Below are 16,743 nucleotides of genomic sequence, written 5' to 3' on the forward strand. Positions count from 1 at the left end.
GGTGCTTTTAATATTTTATTGTAAGTCACTCTAATATTTGAAGGGCAATATAAATCTAAACAAACAAACAAACAAACATATGAATAAATGTGCCTTATTAAGGTTCCTTTTCGAGCCCCAACCTTCAGTTCTATGGAATGTTAATCAGGAGTGCAATTTCTGAAGAGTATGACAAGAGGTTACAGCCAACCTCTGAGGTAGCTTCTGCACTACTTAATCTGGAATTGCCTTTGTCCACTCAGATGGCAACTAGATGAGACAATGGGAGTCTCATATTTATTTTAAATGGTAAATGCAGTCGGTGAGGGGAGAACCAGATCAGAGGTGTGACATTACATGGGAAAGTGATATTATTTGTCCCTCAGGGAGAAAGCATACAAGCACACCTATGGAGATGCGTGTTCTCCCCCAGAGCCAAATAGCAGTTTTAAGGAGACAATCTGATTCATGAAATTGATCGGGGGGGGGGGGACTCCCCCAACCCATTACTGTGCACACAATCCAAGAACCTTAGAGGCTACTTTTTTAAAACGCGGGAGATCCAATAATGGATCTCATGCCATCTCATTTGGTTGTGCTTCACTATTCCCAGATAATCCAGATGACGTTATTTCCAGCTCTGTTACTTTCCACTGTTTTCAATGCTGTTCTCCCATCAGTTTTTTAAGATCTGCATTGTGATTACTTCTAAATTTTAACCCAAAGTGCCAATATGTCCAGTGTGGCCTAACAAACCAGCATTGAAGCTTTTCTTGGCTACTGTATCTTTAATTAGAAATATCCTTTTTGTAGCTTCTGCCCCTGTAATTGTTTCTTGCTCAGCAGAGATATGAATTACTGAATTAGCCCTTAACAAGATCAAAACTATTCAATTCCTGTTCCTTGTGCAGAAAGGGTGAATTACTGATTTCCTCTTTGTAGCTGGAGCAATTGCTCATTATTGTGTTTAAATTTTTATGAGTTAAATTTAACTATTTAACAATATCGCGACAAAAAAAAAGAAAATATATAACTATTTATACAATATCGCAACTAAAAAAAAGAAAATAAAAATTAATGAGCAATTGCTCTGGAAAGCAGTAATTCTAGTTTCACTCTGTCTCATTCCCCTACAAATGTTAAGATTAATATATAAATCTGTGCATAACTGGTATTCTTTTAAACTTACCGTTTATTTGGATCTTTTATCAGGAGACCTGAAAGCAGTGATTTTGCATCAGATGAGAGAGTTCGAGGAAATTTTATATCCTCCATAAGTATGAGTTCAAAAAGTTTTTCATGATCCTGGTTGTAGAATGGCAACCTGCCACACATCATTTCATACATGACAACTCCAAGACCCCACCAATCCACTGCGCGACCATAGTCATTGTCTTCCAAAACCTAAAATAGCAAGAAAAAGGTACTAACATTTATACTAAATGTCCTTTCCTTTAAAGGTAACTTTAGTATGTGTATCCATTTACAGGCTCCCACTGTAAGTAGCTTGAGCCTTATTAATTTTTTTGTTTATTTCATCTCTCGAAGTCAAGGGCTCAAACCAGTTGAACCCAGTCACAGTGCCTGTGCATGAAGGAGCCCTTCTAACTTTCCTCATCCTCAGCTTCCACGGTGAGAACATATGTGTGGCTGCAGGTAGTGCAAAGGGGTACTGAAGGGAAGGCTATGTCTGTAGGCTCTTCCCACATTCTCATCCAGATGTTTTTAATCTCTGGTGCATGAATAACTTGCATAACACACAGATAAGAGGGCTAGATGAGTATATGTCATATTGGAAGAGAAGTACATGTATCCCATATGGCAAATGGGAAGCACTCATATACTTCCCTTCCCATATAACTTAATGCCCCCCTTGCAGAGCCAGTGTGCGCCTGTGAACTCACCCTGGTGGGGTGGAGTGTGGGCAAACAGAGCTCAATTGAGCCAAGTGAGATTCCTCCATATGCAGGTGCTATTCCTATGCTAGACTCAATCAAGTCCCAAATCTACTTACCAGATAAATGATGCACTGTGAATATATCTGAAACTAAAATGTCAAACATTTCTGGAAAGTTTTTCCTTAAATATAAATAAAAACAATATCCTATGGCTTTTCTGCATAATCTGTTTGTAATATTTTATTTATTTTTATTTATTTCATTTCTATACTGCCCAATAGCCGAAGCTCTCTGGGCGGTTCATAAAAATTAAAACCACAGAGTGCAGCATAAAACAATATAAAATATGAAAGTTTAAAACCACAATATAACAGTACAACCAGAATAAAACCTAGCAGCAATGCAGAGATTTATTTAATCATCAGTACAAGAACTGACCAGTTGTCAAGGTGACTTTATTTGTAGCTGCACTTTGTTAAAAAGTATTTTACTTTTCCAGTACTGTATTAGGAAAAAAGATAGTTCCTCCAAATAGTGCATTCATTACTACTATTACTGATGTGTGGAATGTGATTGCACAAGTGTAATAGGAATATACTGGTTAGTGTTTGTAATGTCATTCAAACACAATTTGCCCTACCTGTACCATTTTGTGACTTATTTACTTATTTTAATTCACGCTGTAAGATGATTAAACAAAACTTAATTAAACTTATGAGATTTAATGGACTAAATCTACAAAAATTTGCACAGGAATAAAACAACAGTTCTGAAGCATGCTCTTTCTGATTACTACATAATTCATGTATGTGTCATAGCAAGCAGCATCTTAGTTCTTTTATAAACCACAACTAAAGTATGTGACTGGTGAAATAGGTGATATCTGATTATGGAAAGAGTTGCATTTTAAAGCATTAGAGAATTTTCTGGGTTTCAATGGACTGCGTTTGGATGCTATGAGAAAGGGCTGTAGTGAGCATTGTGCTTGCTCATGCATTCCTCCTTTCTCCAGTGTGGCTGTGAGGAGGTGTTCTGAAGCTTTGGCTTCCTTATTAGATTAACCACAACTTGCCATGTCATGTTGTTGTTGTTGTTGTTTCAGTCGTTCAGTCGTGTCCGACTCTTCGTGACCCCATGGACCACAGCACGCCAGGCCTTCCTGCCCTGCGCACTCTCCCGGAGCATGCTCAAGTTCATATTCATTGCATCGGTGATGCTATCTAGCCATCTCATCCTCTGCCGTTCCCTTCTCCTTTTGCCTTCAGTCTTTCCCAGCATCAGGGTCTTTTCCAGAGAGTTTTCTCTTCGCATTAGGTGGCCAAAATATTTGAGCTTCAGCTTCAGTATCTGTCCTTCCAATGAGCACTCAAGGTTGATTTCCTTTAGGATTGACTGATTGGACCTCCTTGCAGTCCAGGGGACTCGTAAGAGTCTTCTCCAGCACCACAGTTCGAAAGCATCAATTCTTCGGCGCTCAGCCTTCCTTATAGTCCAGCTCTCACAGCCATACATTACTACTGGGAAAACCATAGCTTTGATTAGACGGACCTTTGTCAGCAAGGTGATGTCTCTGCTTCTTACTATGCTGTCTAGGTTTGCCATAGCTTTCCTCCCAAGGAGCAAGCGTCTTTTAATTTCATGGCTACAGTCACCGTCTGTGGTGATCTTGGAGCCCAAGAAAGTAAAATCTGTCACTGCTTCCATTTCTTCCCCTTCTATATGCCAGGAAGTGATAGGGCCAGATGCCATGATCTTCATTTTTTTAATGTTAAGTTTCAAACCAGCTTTTGCACTCTCCTCTTTCACCCTCAACAAGAGGCTCTTGAGATCCTCTTCGCTTTCTGCCATTAGGGTGGTATCGTCTGCATATCGGAGGTTGTTGATAATTCTCCCGGCAATCTTAATTCTGACCTCTGATTCATCCAACCCGGCATTTCTCATGATGTACTCTGCATATAAGTTAAATAAGCAGGGTGACAATATGCAGCCTTGTCGTACTCCTTTCCCAATTTTGAACCACTCGGTTGTTCCATGTCTGGTTCTTACTGTTGCTTCTTGACCCTTGTACAGGTTTCTCAGGAGACAGGTAAGGTGGTCTGGTACTCCCATCACTTTAAGAATTTGCCACAGTTTGTTGTGATCCACACAATCAAAGGCTTTAGCGTAGTCAATGAAGCAGAAATATACGTTTTTCTGGAATTCTCTTGCTTTCTCCATGATGCAGCGAATGTTGGCGATTTGATCTCTAGTTCCTCTGCCTCTTCGAAACCCAGCTTGTACTTCCGGTAGTTCTTGGTTCGCATACTGCTGAAGCCTAGCTTGTAGGATTTTGAGCATCACCTTGCTGGCATGTGAAATGAGCGCAATTGTGCGGTAGTTTGAACACTCTTTGGCATTGGCCTTCTTTGGGATTGGAATGTAAACTGACCTTTTCCAGTCTTGCGGCCATTGCTGAGTGTTCCAAATTTGTTGGCATATTGAATGCAGCACTTTAACAGCATCATCTTTTAGGATTTTAAATAGCTCAGCTGGAATACTGTCATCTCCGCTAGCTTTGTTGTTACTAATGCTTCCTAAGGCCCACTTGACTTCACTCTCGAGGATATCCGGCTCAAGTTCAGTGACCGCACTATCATGGCTATCAAGGACATTACTATCATGGCTATCAGGGGCATTAAGATCTTTCCTGTATAGTTCTTCTGTGTATTCTTTCCATCTCTTCTTAATCTCATCTGCTTCTGTGAGGTCCCTGCCTTCTTTGTCCTTTATCATGCCCGTCTTTGCACAAAACGTTCCCTTGAGATCTCCAATTTTCTTGAAGAGATCTCTAGTATTTCCCATTCTGTTGTTTTCCTCGATTTCCTTGCATTGTTCATTTAAGAAGGCCTTCTTGTCTCTCCTTGCTATTCTCTGGAACTCTGCATTCAGTTGGATATATCTTCCCCTTTCTCCCTTGCGTTTCGCTTCCCTTCTTTCCTCAGCTACTTGTAAAGCCTCATCAGACAGCCACTTGGCTTTCTTGCATTTCTTTTTCTTTGGGATGGATTTCGTTGCTGCCTCCTGAACAATGTTACGGACCTCCGATCACAGTTCCTCAGGCACTCTGTCTATCAGGTCTAATCCCTGAAATCTATTCCTCACCTCCACTGTATATTCATAAGGGATATAAACCCAGACAAAGTGTGGTTAATCTTTGTAACATTTAATCTGTATAAACTTGTCTAGTTTCAACTAAGCATACTTAAGATTAATCACAGTTTCGCGTTTGGAGAACATGCTAAACTGCATTTAACCTAAAATAGACTGGGACTATTTTCCAGAAAAATGCTTCAATATGAAGTAGGAGGCATTTTTGGTGAAAGTCTGGTAAACAGGTGTGCCCCCTAATTTGAATAAGCTGAATGCAAATGTTTTGTTTACCAAGCTGAATTCTCACAGGAGCACCTAGAAAATATGAATTCAAATGGCGAAGATCAATCAGGACTCAAAAGGACATGACACTCAGAGGGTTAAAATGACAAAGTTCTGATTCCTAGATAGGCTGGTTGCCTAGGGATATTTGAGTTGCATAGGCTTCTTTTACTTTTTCCTCTTCATCTAGTACAGTTGCTTGGAAGGCAATAAACAGCTATCATATCTGTAAACATATTTACTATCACTCATCTCACCTAACTGGGAAAGTGGCAGTTACGGTGAGTGTGTGTAATCTCTGGATGAATGTTTCTGTGTGCTGATCTCCCCTTAACCCCCAGCCAGGGCTTGCATATTCATTACAGTGGAAGGAACGCACCACAGCACCCCAAGAGTTAATTAATCCCCTGTGGGCTGTCGCGTCATCTGAAACAGGTCAATATCTCACTTACCAAATTGGTCAAAAACACTAGGTAAAGATAGTGAAAATGTATATCTCAGACCTCTCCTTCCCTCTGCAGTCTCTGCATTCTTCATTGAATTGAATATTATTAGGGTAGGAACTATGGACCTGATCACATACTTCCCCTACAGAGAAATCTGGAGCAGGCCCTGACCCTGCATCCCCATGCTGATGCAAGTGAATGGAGCAATTTCTCCATTCCTTTGCATGAAGCAAGAAAAAGCCCCTCCCTGCTAAAAATCAGCTGGAGGGGGGACAAAGACAACCCCCCACCAAGGACCTTGTTGCCCCCTTCCAGCTGATTTTTGGCAAGGAGGATTTTTTGGCAGGGAGGGTTAATGGAGGAATTGTGGGGGGTGAGGGGGAGTCCATCCCCTGCCAAGGACGCTGTTGCCTTGAGGGTCCTTGCTGGGCAGAGGGCTCCCCCTGCCCCCGCTAGCCAATTTTCAGCAGGGAGAGGCTCTTCCCCTCCTTATGTAAGCTAATGGAAGAATCACTCCACTAACTTACACAGGGTGAGAAAAAGCCCCCCTGATGAAAATCGTCTGGATGGGGAGTGAAGTCTATCCCCCACCAAGGATCCTGTTGCTCCAAGGATCCTTGGGGGGTGCACTTTGCCCTCTCTCCATCCAGTTTTCATTTCCCCCTTCTATTAAAATAAGTAGATAAATCGCTCCATTCACTTACAGATGGGGGAAATAGCTTGGTGGTTGCCTCAGTGGGGGCACAGTGGTGCTTCCGAGCACTGTGTTGGAATCCCCTGTTTTAAATCAATTAATCTGACTGATTAACTGACTCTACCCTTCAGTTCTAGTTTCACTGTATCCTTAGTGGCTATTCCAAATTAAACAACTCAGGACTGGAGTATTACCCAATGTTAATTTAAACAAAAGTTTGAAAAACAGCAAAACTACCTTCTTGGGGCTCAAGAAAATCCTTTGTATCGAAGAGGGGTTGTTTTAAAAAATCTGAAATTAATGAAATTACTCAGAGAAGATATTTTGGGATACTTATATTAATACATAAGTAATTGTATCAAAGCTAGCTTCACAAAATATGTCTTCTGAGATATCAAAATCAAGTTCTATAAAAGCTATGCCTCAGAAAAACTGAAGCTTAAAATTACATACCTTCTGGAGGATAAGGTTTTTTTTATGATGACTAAATAGTATTACTCTTATGGCCTGATCCTGTGCATGTTTACTTAAATGTAAGTTTTACTAAGTTGAATGGGTCTTACTCCCAAGAACATGTGCATAGGAACATATTCTTATTTATTCATTATACAATATGTGAGATATATAATGTAATTTTGAGAGTAACACACACATTTTATCAGGATTACTGTAAAAAAAATTCATTTCCAATCAAGGTTTCATCCTGAGTTCTTGTTTTGTTAGCTCTAACTTGGCAATCAAATAATTTTTTATTTTTACACTATATTACAGAAGTGCATTTTTCTAGGTTTCCAAAACCACCTTATTCAACCTTCCCCATCTGTCACCATCTGCTTCTTTTTAGCATGTACTTTTTGTGTGATCACATAAGCATGTGAAAAATAACTAACATTCAGATGATTATCTGCTCGTACATTTGAAGACTGGGCATAATAAAAGTGAACTGCCAAAAACATATTTAACACTTTTAATTTTGTTGGGTCTTGCATATGAGCTACACTTGATTTTCAAACTGTTTTACAATTGGAGGGTTCAGCAAGTATTGCTAACTCAACAGAAAAGCTGGAAGTAACCAAACAAGTAACCAAAGAATAGTTTGCCATGTTTCTCAATGAATATAAATATTTATATCATGGGGCTTCCAATGATCTTTCATTTGAGGGACTGATGAATTCTATACCTGCTTAGCTTCAGCAGTGGTAAAGTACCAGCTCACACACTGGGCCTACTACTAGAGCTCTTGTTGACATGCAGGAGGGACAAATAAAGGAAACACAGTTATATAGCAGAGGTTTGGCAACACTTCCACAAGATTTTTGTGTTTAAGCTTTGGAGAATTTGCAAAGCAGCAATTCTATACTTGTATAGTAGCTATTGAGAATATTAACTTGCACGCTCTGGCAGCTTAAGTTTGGCATAAATGTCAAAGCCCAACCGATGGGCTGTGCGAAGGTTTTCTTTATATCTAAAGTAGACTACTGTATACCATGAGACTAGTATAGTGAAGAAGATCGATATTATGGGCTCCATCCATGTCATGCAAGCAGAACAAGATTTGCCCTTCCTCTCCTCCCTACCCTCACCTCCAGTCTGTTCCAGAAAGTCCCCAACCCTCCAGAGCAGATTTCAGGGGCATGGGGGGAGGTTGTAGGGGGGAGGGAACAATATGTTCCATCAACAGCATCTGTTCTGCTGGTGGATGGACACCATTAGATACAACCCTTTGGAAAGCATAGTAGCTGCTGGGGAAGCAGTAGTACCACCACTATTGCCACAGGGGGCTATGTTGCAATAGTCACATCATGCCCATTATGAGTTAATTTACCCGCAAGGAGCAATCTTGAGCTCCTCTTTCTCTACCCCTTTCTCCCCATCCCATGCTGGCTGCCCTTATGAATATGCAAGCCCTGGCTGGGGTTTGTCATGGCTTGTTGTGTCATGTGAACCCAGCCAGCATGTGCCGCAGCACCCCGAGGATTAATTAACCCATGGTGGGTTGTCATGTCGTCCAATCCAGGTCAATATCTTACTTACCCAACTCGTCAGAAACACTAGCCTAGAGATTGTGAAAATATACATTTCAAGCCTCCCCATCCCTCTACAGTCTGCATTCTTCACTGAATTTAATATTATCAGAGAAGAAACTATTGGCCCCTAGAGAGAAATCTGGAGCAGGCCCTGGGCTTGCATATACATCCCGTGCTCCCCTCACAGCAGGAAGAACAGAAAGACCAAAGGGGAAATCCTTCATTCAAAATCTTCTTGATCTTGGTAGATAAAACCCAGTCTCAAGTTGATGAAGAAATATATTTAGATAAATATTAATGAAAGCTTGGCAAAAACATAACTGTTCATACTGTAAAACATTTTGTAGGCAATATATAAACTTCTCAGATTAAGTCTTCATGTACAGATACATTAGCAGCATTCATTGAATTTACTCCAGCCTTTCCTTGGATCTAAAATTCCCATCCTATGGTTTTCAATCATCTAGTTTGTGATTCTCTCTTTTGATGCAGCTATACTTAGATAGCTGCATTTAAAAAAACAGAGATGTATGGTTTTTTTCCTTTCTTTCTTTTTAAAGAAAAAGACATTTCCTATACAATTAAAAGTACACAGGAATTAACTTGCATAAAATTTTTTTATGGTTTTATTTATTTATTTTATTTATTATTAAATTTATTAATCGCCCATCTGACTGGTCACCCAGCCACTCTGGGCGATGTACAACATACAATAAAAACAGTTTAAAACAATAAAATTCTACAATAAAAACATTTTCTAAAATACCCTAACCCACCCCAAATGCCTGCCTGAACAACAACATTTTTAATGCACGACGGAAGCTCATTAAAGAGGGGGCATGACAGAGTTCCCTAGGGAGGGAGTTCCACAGAGTGGGGGCAACCACAGAAAAGGCCCTCTCCCTCGTCCCCACCAGTCTAGCTGTCCTGGCTGATGGGACAGAGAGAAGGCCATCCGAGGCTGATCTTGTTAAGCGGCCTGTCTGGTGCTGCTGGAGGCACTCCTTAAGATAGGCTGGGCCGGAACCATATAGGGTTTTAAAGGTCAAAACCAACACCTTGAATTTGGCCCGGAAAACAACTGGTAACCAGTGCAACTCCTTCAGCATTGGAGTGATGTGATCTCGCCGGCGGCTGCCTTTAATCAGGCGAGCCGCCGTGTTCTGTACCAGCTGCAGCTTCCGAACCGTCTTCAAGGGTAACCCCACGTAGAGCGCATTACAGTAGTCTAAACGAGAGGAGACCAGGGCATGTACTACCGATGGGAGCAGATGGTTGGGAAGGAAGGGGCGCAGCCGCCATATCAGATGGAGTTGATACAGCGCTGTCCGGCTCACAGCTGACACCTGAGCCTCCATGGACAGCTGGGAGTCCAAAATGACCCCCAGGCTGTGGACCTGGTCTTTCAAGGGTAGCTGTACCCCATTCAACACCAGGTCAACATCCCCCAGACTCCTCTTGACTCCCACCAAAGTACCTCAGTCTTGTCAGGGTTCAGCTTCAGCCTATTCCTCCCCATCCAGCCGCTCACCGTCTCCAGACATTTGGACAGGGATTCTACGGCCAACCTTGGTGAAGATTTAAACGAGAGGTAGAGCTGCGTGTCATCCGCATATTGATGACAGTGCACCCCAAACCTCCTGATGATAGCCCCCAGCGGCTTCACATAGATGTTAAATAGCATCGGGGAGAGGATGGAACCCTGTGGCACCCCACAAGTAAGTGGCCACGGGTCCGAAACCTCCTCTCCCAGTGCTACCCTCTGGTACCTGCCAGAGAGGAAGGACCGGAACCACCGCAATACGGTGTCCCCAATGCCCAACCCCTCCAGGCGGTCCAGGAGGATACCGTGGTCAATGGTATCGAAAGCCGCTGAGAGGTCGAGGAGAACAAGGAAGGAGCATTCACCCCTATCCAGAGCCCTCCCCATATCATCTACCAAGGCGACCAAGACCGTTTCTGTCCCATGCCCAGGCCTGAAGCCCGACTGAAATGGGTCTAGATAATCAGTTTCTTCCAAGTGTGCCTTCAACTGCACCGCCACCACCCGCTCAATCACCTTGCCCAAAAAATGGCAGATTTGAGACTGGGCGAAAGTTGTTCAAAACTTGAGGATCCAAGGAGGGCTTCTTTAAGAGCGGTCTTATCACTGCCTCCTTGAGGGCTGATGGCATCACTCCCTCCTCAAGGGAGGCGTTCACCACCGCCTTGATCCCCTCACCCAGTCTCTCTCTGCAGCTCATAATGAGCCAAGATGGGCAAGGATCGAGTAAGTGGTCGGCCGTACCGATGAAAGCACCTTGTCCACTTCATCAGGAGGAAGAAGCTGGAACCAATCCCAAAAAACCAGTTTGCCACGGGCCGCCTCTTGCTCACTAACTGTATCCACAGCGTGCAGAGTAACACACCTAATCTGATCAATTTTATCTGCCAAGTGCCTTGCCAAGGCCTCACAGGAGGCCTTAGAATGCTCCAGTGGTTCCGGAGCCACAGGACTGACCAGGCTCCGGACCACTTGGAACAGCCTCCTGGGATAGCACTCTGCAGACGCGTTGGAGGCAGCATAATATTCCTTTTTTGCTGCCTTCACCGCCACGTGATAGGCTGAAGATACAGCTCTAGCCCGTGTCTGATCGTCTTTGGAGCGAGACTTCCACCACCAGCGCTCTAGCCGTCTCACCTCCTGTTTCAGAGCTCGTAACCGCGGATTGAACCATGGTGCAGTCTGAGCCCTGTTCAGGGGGAGAGGGCGTTTCAGAGCCACCTGATCTAATGCCCCAGTGATTGCGGCATTCCAGCCACCCACCAGGGTCTCGACCGAGTGGCCGTTGGCATGCCCCAGAGAATCCCCAAGCGCGTTCAGGAATCCATTTGGATCCATAAGACGCCTGGGGCGGACCATTTTAATGGGTCCTCCACCCCTGCGGAGGGGTTGTGGAACCAAGAAGTTCTGCTATAGAAAGTATTAACTGAATTAAAATACTCATGCTAATGTTAAAACTACACATTTTTAAAATTCCCATGAGAAAAAAGCTACAATAAGAGTATTAGCCTCAAGAACATTATCTGCTAGTATTTAATATACAGAATACTGTTAAGAAAATACCCTGTGATTAAATGACATGTTTAAAATATACAAAGTAAAATGCTGACATACCTCAGGAGCCAAGTATTCTGGTGTGCCACAGAACGTTTTCATAGTAGCTGCATCTGTGATCCCTTCTTTGCAAAGTCCAAAATCTGTAATTTTTATGTGTCCATCTTTATCCAACATTAGATTTTCTAACTGTATTTTACAAATACACAAAATTTGTCTTTTAATATTTCCTTGAAGTAAAAATCATACCTTTAAAATGTGGCATTTCTATTACTACAATGTTGCTAAAATTAAGAGCATGCTAGATGAGACATGGGAGATAAATGATCAGATCTCCCAATGTTTCTTTCTTCTTTTTTAAAGCAGTTGCAGTGTCCCCCAAATTGGATTAGAGTCAACAAGTAGCATCTGCAGCTACCTTTAAGAAAAATAGAAACATCAAATGATCTGAACACAAAACCCTGTGTCTTGTTTAGTTTGGTCCTTACCACACAGCCATAATTACTCTCATACGATTACTACTGTTTTTATGACAGTATTTCCATTTGGAAGATATGCTAATTTATCCTCATAGTTCAGATAACAAGCTCTATGCAGACTTTGCACTCTCTTTGTAACAGTAATCAGAGAGAAAAAGTCTGGTGAATGCCCAGAGAAATGAGCTAAAGAGGCATAAACAGAGCTGGGAGGCACTGCAAGTTGTGGTCTATCAGCTTCTCATCACCTCAAGGATGATCAACAGAGCCATGTGAGCCAGTCCATATGATGTAAGACAATTAGATGAGTCACAATTAGATCCATTCCCAACCGCTTGTTTTGGCGGGCTAAACCCTGTGCGGTTGGCAATCTGATTCAATTGCTGCCTAATGGAAACCCCCCCCCCCTCAAATTTCCATGATGCTATAATCCAAGCAGAGTGTACAATGAGAAGCTTATTGCCTCCCTAGCTGTAAAGAACCTAATCAGCTGAAGGTTCTCCATCTCATCAGTGTGGCAGTTTAGCAAATATAATATTCAAGAGCTCAACTGCCTGAAGTATTCTGGTGTGCCACAGAACATTTTCATAGTAGCTTCAATATTTTATTCAATATAAAAACATTGAATAACAAAATACTGATTCTAGAAACAGGGTTGGCATTTGACAATCAAAAGAAGGATTAGTCAACTGACTGGTCAAATGCTATCAACTAACACTCATCTATTTAAAGTATTCATTTATTGGAAGAATTATGCTAATTACAAAAACTACTGTCTTCTAGAAGACTCAAGACTCCAGCTGTACCATAAGTTATACAGAGCACCATGTCAGTTCACATAGAAGCCCCACCTATCCACAGCAAATACAATGGACTTGGTTGTAGCCCTGACTTTTTGTGATCTGTGTATGGTTGTCACTTTCTGTTAGTTTTGTTACGTAGGCCTGAGTGTCTCTGAGACATGTATGAAATTCCTTTGCAAGAGAAATAAATATTTAAAGAAATTGCAACAAAGAGCAAAGCAGAGAGTCTTTCTTTGTGCCTGTCACTGATAATGTCCTGTGCATCATTATTAGTGTGCTCACCTAGCATGGCACAAGTAGTGGTGCTACTGTTGCAGACATCACTTCACTAATAGATTTAAGGATGAATACCCTCAAGAACAGCAGTGGTAGTAACAACAGCCAAGAGACTCGGCCAGGCTTGGGCTGAGCCCTTAAGCACTAGCACATAGCAATAATGCCATCAGCCCACAGTAGGTCTCTGTGCAGGAAATATGCCACAAGCAAATTTGCAGATTCTGCTCAGATGGGTGGGGAAATATTGTGGGGATTCCTATTATCTGGCTCTCCAGACCCTCCAAGCAGACCCACTTCCAATTCACTCCAAGTTCCATGTCAGGCAGGATTTAGTGATAATACTAGATAGAGGTGACCTATCTGGGCTGTGTAAACTGTCCATGTGTCATCTGATAACTGGCAGTATATCCCTTTAAGCAATTTTACATTATCCCCAAATATGTCACTTTTTTAATTTAATCCTCTTTCACCTCCTCTTTTAAGGTATTAAACATGTACAAAGATTTTGATAACTTTCTGTCTTTCTCAGAAAAAGCATGGATTTTGTATGAAGGAGGTTTAGTATCTATGCACATACAAATTGGAAAAATATTTAAGATGAGGCCTCCATCAGAGTACTCACAGTGTACTCACTTTGATGGTATTTTACATCACCTCCTCTGAAATTTGCTTTACTATTTTAAGCAGATCTATGAGAGTTCCAAAGATCCCTGATGGATGAAGGATCACTCAGATCAGCCATCCATCACTCCATTAAAATAGCATATTACAAAAGATATATTGCAAGACTGCACAGTGGATTAATGTCTTTACCACTTTTTCTTCTCTCACTGTTCTCAATTAAGAACCATCCTGTATACCTTGATTTTAAATCTTCTTGGTGCTATCAGTTGTCCTCTGACACTACTGAGGTGTTACCCCTAAAATGACCTTAATGTTCCAGTTCTGAGACACTTCCCTCTATATATCCCCTACTCTGATTCATTTGCAGTTTGCGCTATTCTCTGTGGGCCATTTCAGTAACGGAAGGATGAGCACTCTATTCCTGATTTGGGGATCCAGGCAACCTTCTTTCTGAAAACCCTGCACTATCCAGCTTGGGTGATGATCAGTTCATGCATCATTCCATTTGCCTTGGCATTAGGGAATTCTGATCAACACTACAATTTTCAGCTCCTGACAAGTTTCTAAAAATGTAGGCCTAGTTCTCACAAACAGAACATGAAAAGGTAGCAGTTTCTAGACTGTATCACTTCACTGAAGGCAGGGATTCACGAATGCTGTTCCATACGAAAAATAATAATCTTGGAACATGTAAAATCAATGTCAACATTTTAGCATTGCCTTATCCCTGACATACTAATTTTCTGTGTACAGGACTTTTTTTCACATGGATGTTCAGTCATGTGAGCCTCCAACTGCAGTCTGACATGGTACAGTCTAGAAAGACAGGTTTACCTTGCCATCTGGTGTTTGTGATGACGAAGTAGGCCTTACTCTTGCATCTACATTTTTTTGCAGACTCCCCTACTTCAGATGCAAACTCTTAGTAACTATAGTTGCATGCCATCACATCCAGTTTGTCTTGACTGCCTTCACTCCCAAACCTCTGCAAAAATAGGCTGGGAATAATCAGGTATGGGAAAAGACTAGAAGGTGACAAGTCTGGATAATAAAATGCCACAGGGATAAGGAAATGCCATTGAGATGTCCATCTACTTCTGAGTTATATTTGATCTCTTTCCAATAGTGAAGAAAAGAAAGAAAACTATCAGTGATATGCAACTTTTCCCAGGATGGTCTCACCTCAACATTGTAGATGATGTCTGCAACTTGATATTTATGTATTATTTATTGATTTGAACCACCATAAAATGGCACTCAAGGTGGCTTACCTTTTACACAATTAAAATTGATTAAAACAATAAGACAATACATATGTAATGATTACAGAATATAAAATTAAGAAACAGCACCCAATCCAACAGACCCACTTATAGGCCAAAGGCCTTGTTGAATAAAGTGGTCTTTGCCTGCCAGTAGAAGGACAGCCACGGTGGCTTAGTGGTTAAGATGCTGTACTGCAGACTGGAAGGTCGGCAGGTCAGCGGTTCGAGACCCGAGTGCTGTGTGACGGAGTGAGCTCCCGTCTTCAGTCCCAGCTTCTGCCAACCTAGCAGTTCGAAAGCAAGAAATTGCAAGTAGATAAATAGGTACCGCTTCGGCGGGAAAGGTAACAGCGTTCTGTGCACTTCGGTGTTCAGTCATGCCGGCCACATGACCACGGAAGCGTCTTTGGACAGCGCTGGCTCTTCGGCTTAGAAACGGGGATGAGCACCGCACCCTAGAGTCGGACACGACTGGTTGGGGACACCTTTACCTTTACCTTTTTTAGAAGGACAGCAGAGAGGGAGTAAACTTAGCCTCCCTTGGGAGAGAGTTCCACAGCCTGGGAGCAGCCACCAAAAAGTCCCCCTCTTTGGTTGCCACCAAAGGCAGCAGTCTGAAGGTGGCAGTCTAAATGGCTGAAATCCTAAGGACGCGATCACATTCCTCTGACATTGAAGGGCCTAGTTCTTCTGAACAATAGAGTACAATCACGCCTTCTGCTGGAGATGTTCCCATGGGCAGCATCCAAGCGGACACTAGCACTAACGTAAATTGCATCGCAGTAGCATAAGAGAGCTGTAGCACAATGCCGGAAAACCTATTGTGCCAGGTAACACTATTAGCATTCTGCTAGAGATGCTACGTCCACACTAGTGTCCACCCGGATTCTGCCCTAAGTCTGCAATCAGCAAGCATGTCACAAATTTTCAGAAAGCAGTTGATATTGCTGGAATTGCTAAAGAGTCTAAAGAGAATAGTGCTAATTAATCTCCAAACAAGGAACAGGTCTTATTTTAAAAAGACAAGCTGTAGGCAAATGGGAATCGTTCATAAGAAATAACTGAGAATCTGGAGAACTGAATAAAGAAAAGTAATGATTCTATTACTGATAACAAAAAAGGAGTTCATGTTCATTATGTATTCTGGGTAACAGAGCAATTAGAACAAATGTTGGGTTGTATAGGTTTATCACTCAAGGTCAAAATGTTTACTTTTTTCTCATCAGTTGATGGTGAATAAATCATTTTGTTTAAGGAATGTTAAAACATTCTAAACTATATTTTAAGTTGTGGCGAAGGGGCCTGCGTAACTCAGTGAAGCCATAGGCTATGCCGTGCAGGGCCACCCAAGACTGACAGGTCATGGTGGAGAGTTCTGACAAAATGTGGTCCGCTGGAGAAGGAAATGGCAACCCACTCCAGTATTCTTGCCAAGAAAAACCCATGGAACGTATCACAAGGCTAAAAGATATGACGCCGGAAGATGAGCCCCTCAGGTCGGAAGGTGTCCAATGTACTACTGGCGAAGAGCAGAGGGAATTTCCAAGTAGCGCCAGAAAGAGTGAAGCGGCTGGGCCAAAGCCGAAAGGACACTCAGATGTGGATGTGTCTGGTGGTGAAAAGAAAATCCAATGCTGTAAAGAACAATATTGTTTAAAAACCTGGAATGTAAGGCCAATGAATCAAGGTAAGCTGGAGGTGGTCAAACATGAGATGGCAAGATTGAACATCGACATCTTGGGAATCA

The 16,743-nt window shown here is 42.1% G+C and overlaps 1 protein-coding gene across 1 annotated transcript in view; it reads right to left on the reverse strand.

Annotated features, from left to right (window-relative positions):
- AKT3 (AKT serine/threonine kinase 3) overlaps positions 1–16,743 on the reverse strand; it is a 232,442-nt gene that overhangs the window by 24,509 nt on the left and 191,190 nt on the right. The window contains exons 11-12 of the mRNA XM_084828246.1: positions 11,613–11,741; positions 1,169–1,383 (exon numbers count right to left, since the gene is read on the reverse strand). Coding sequence (XP_084684372.1) covers positions 1,169–1,383; positions 11,613–11,741 — 344 coding nt within the window. The remainder of the gene's footprint in view (positions 1–1,168; positions 1,384–11,612; positions 11,742–16,743) is intronic.

The sequence above is a fragment of the Heloderma suspectum genome, chromosome 1 (genome assembly GCF_057233095.1).
Source record: "Heloderma suspectum isolate Gila_16-S chromosome 1, 16-S_ref, whole genome shotgun sequence".
Classification (NCBI taxonomy): Eukaryota; Metazoa; Chordata; class Lepidosauria; order Squamata; family Helodermatidae; genus Heloderma; species Heloderma suspectum.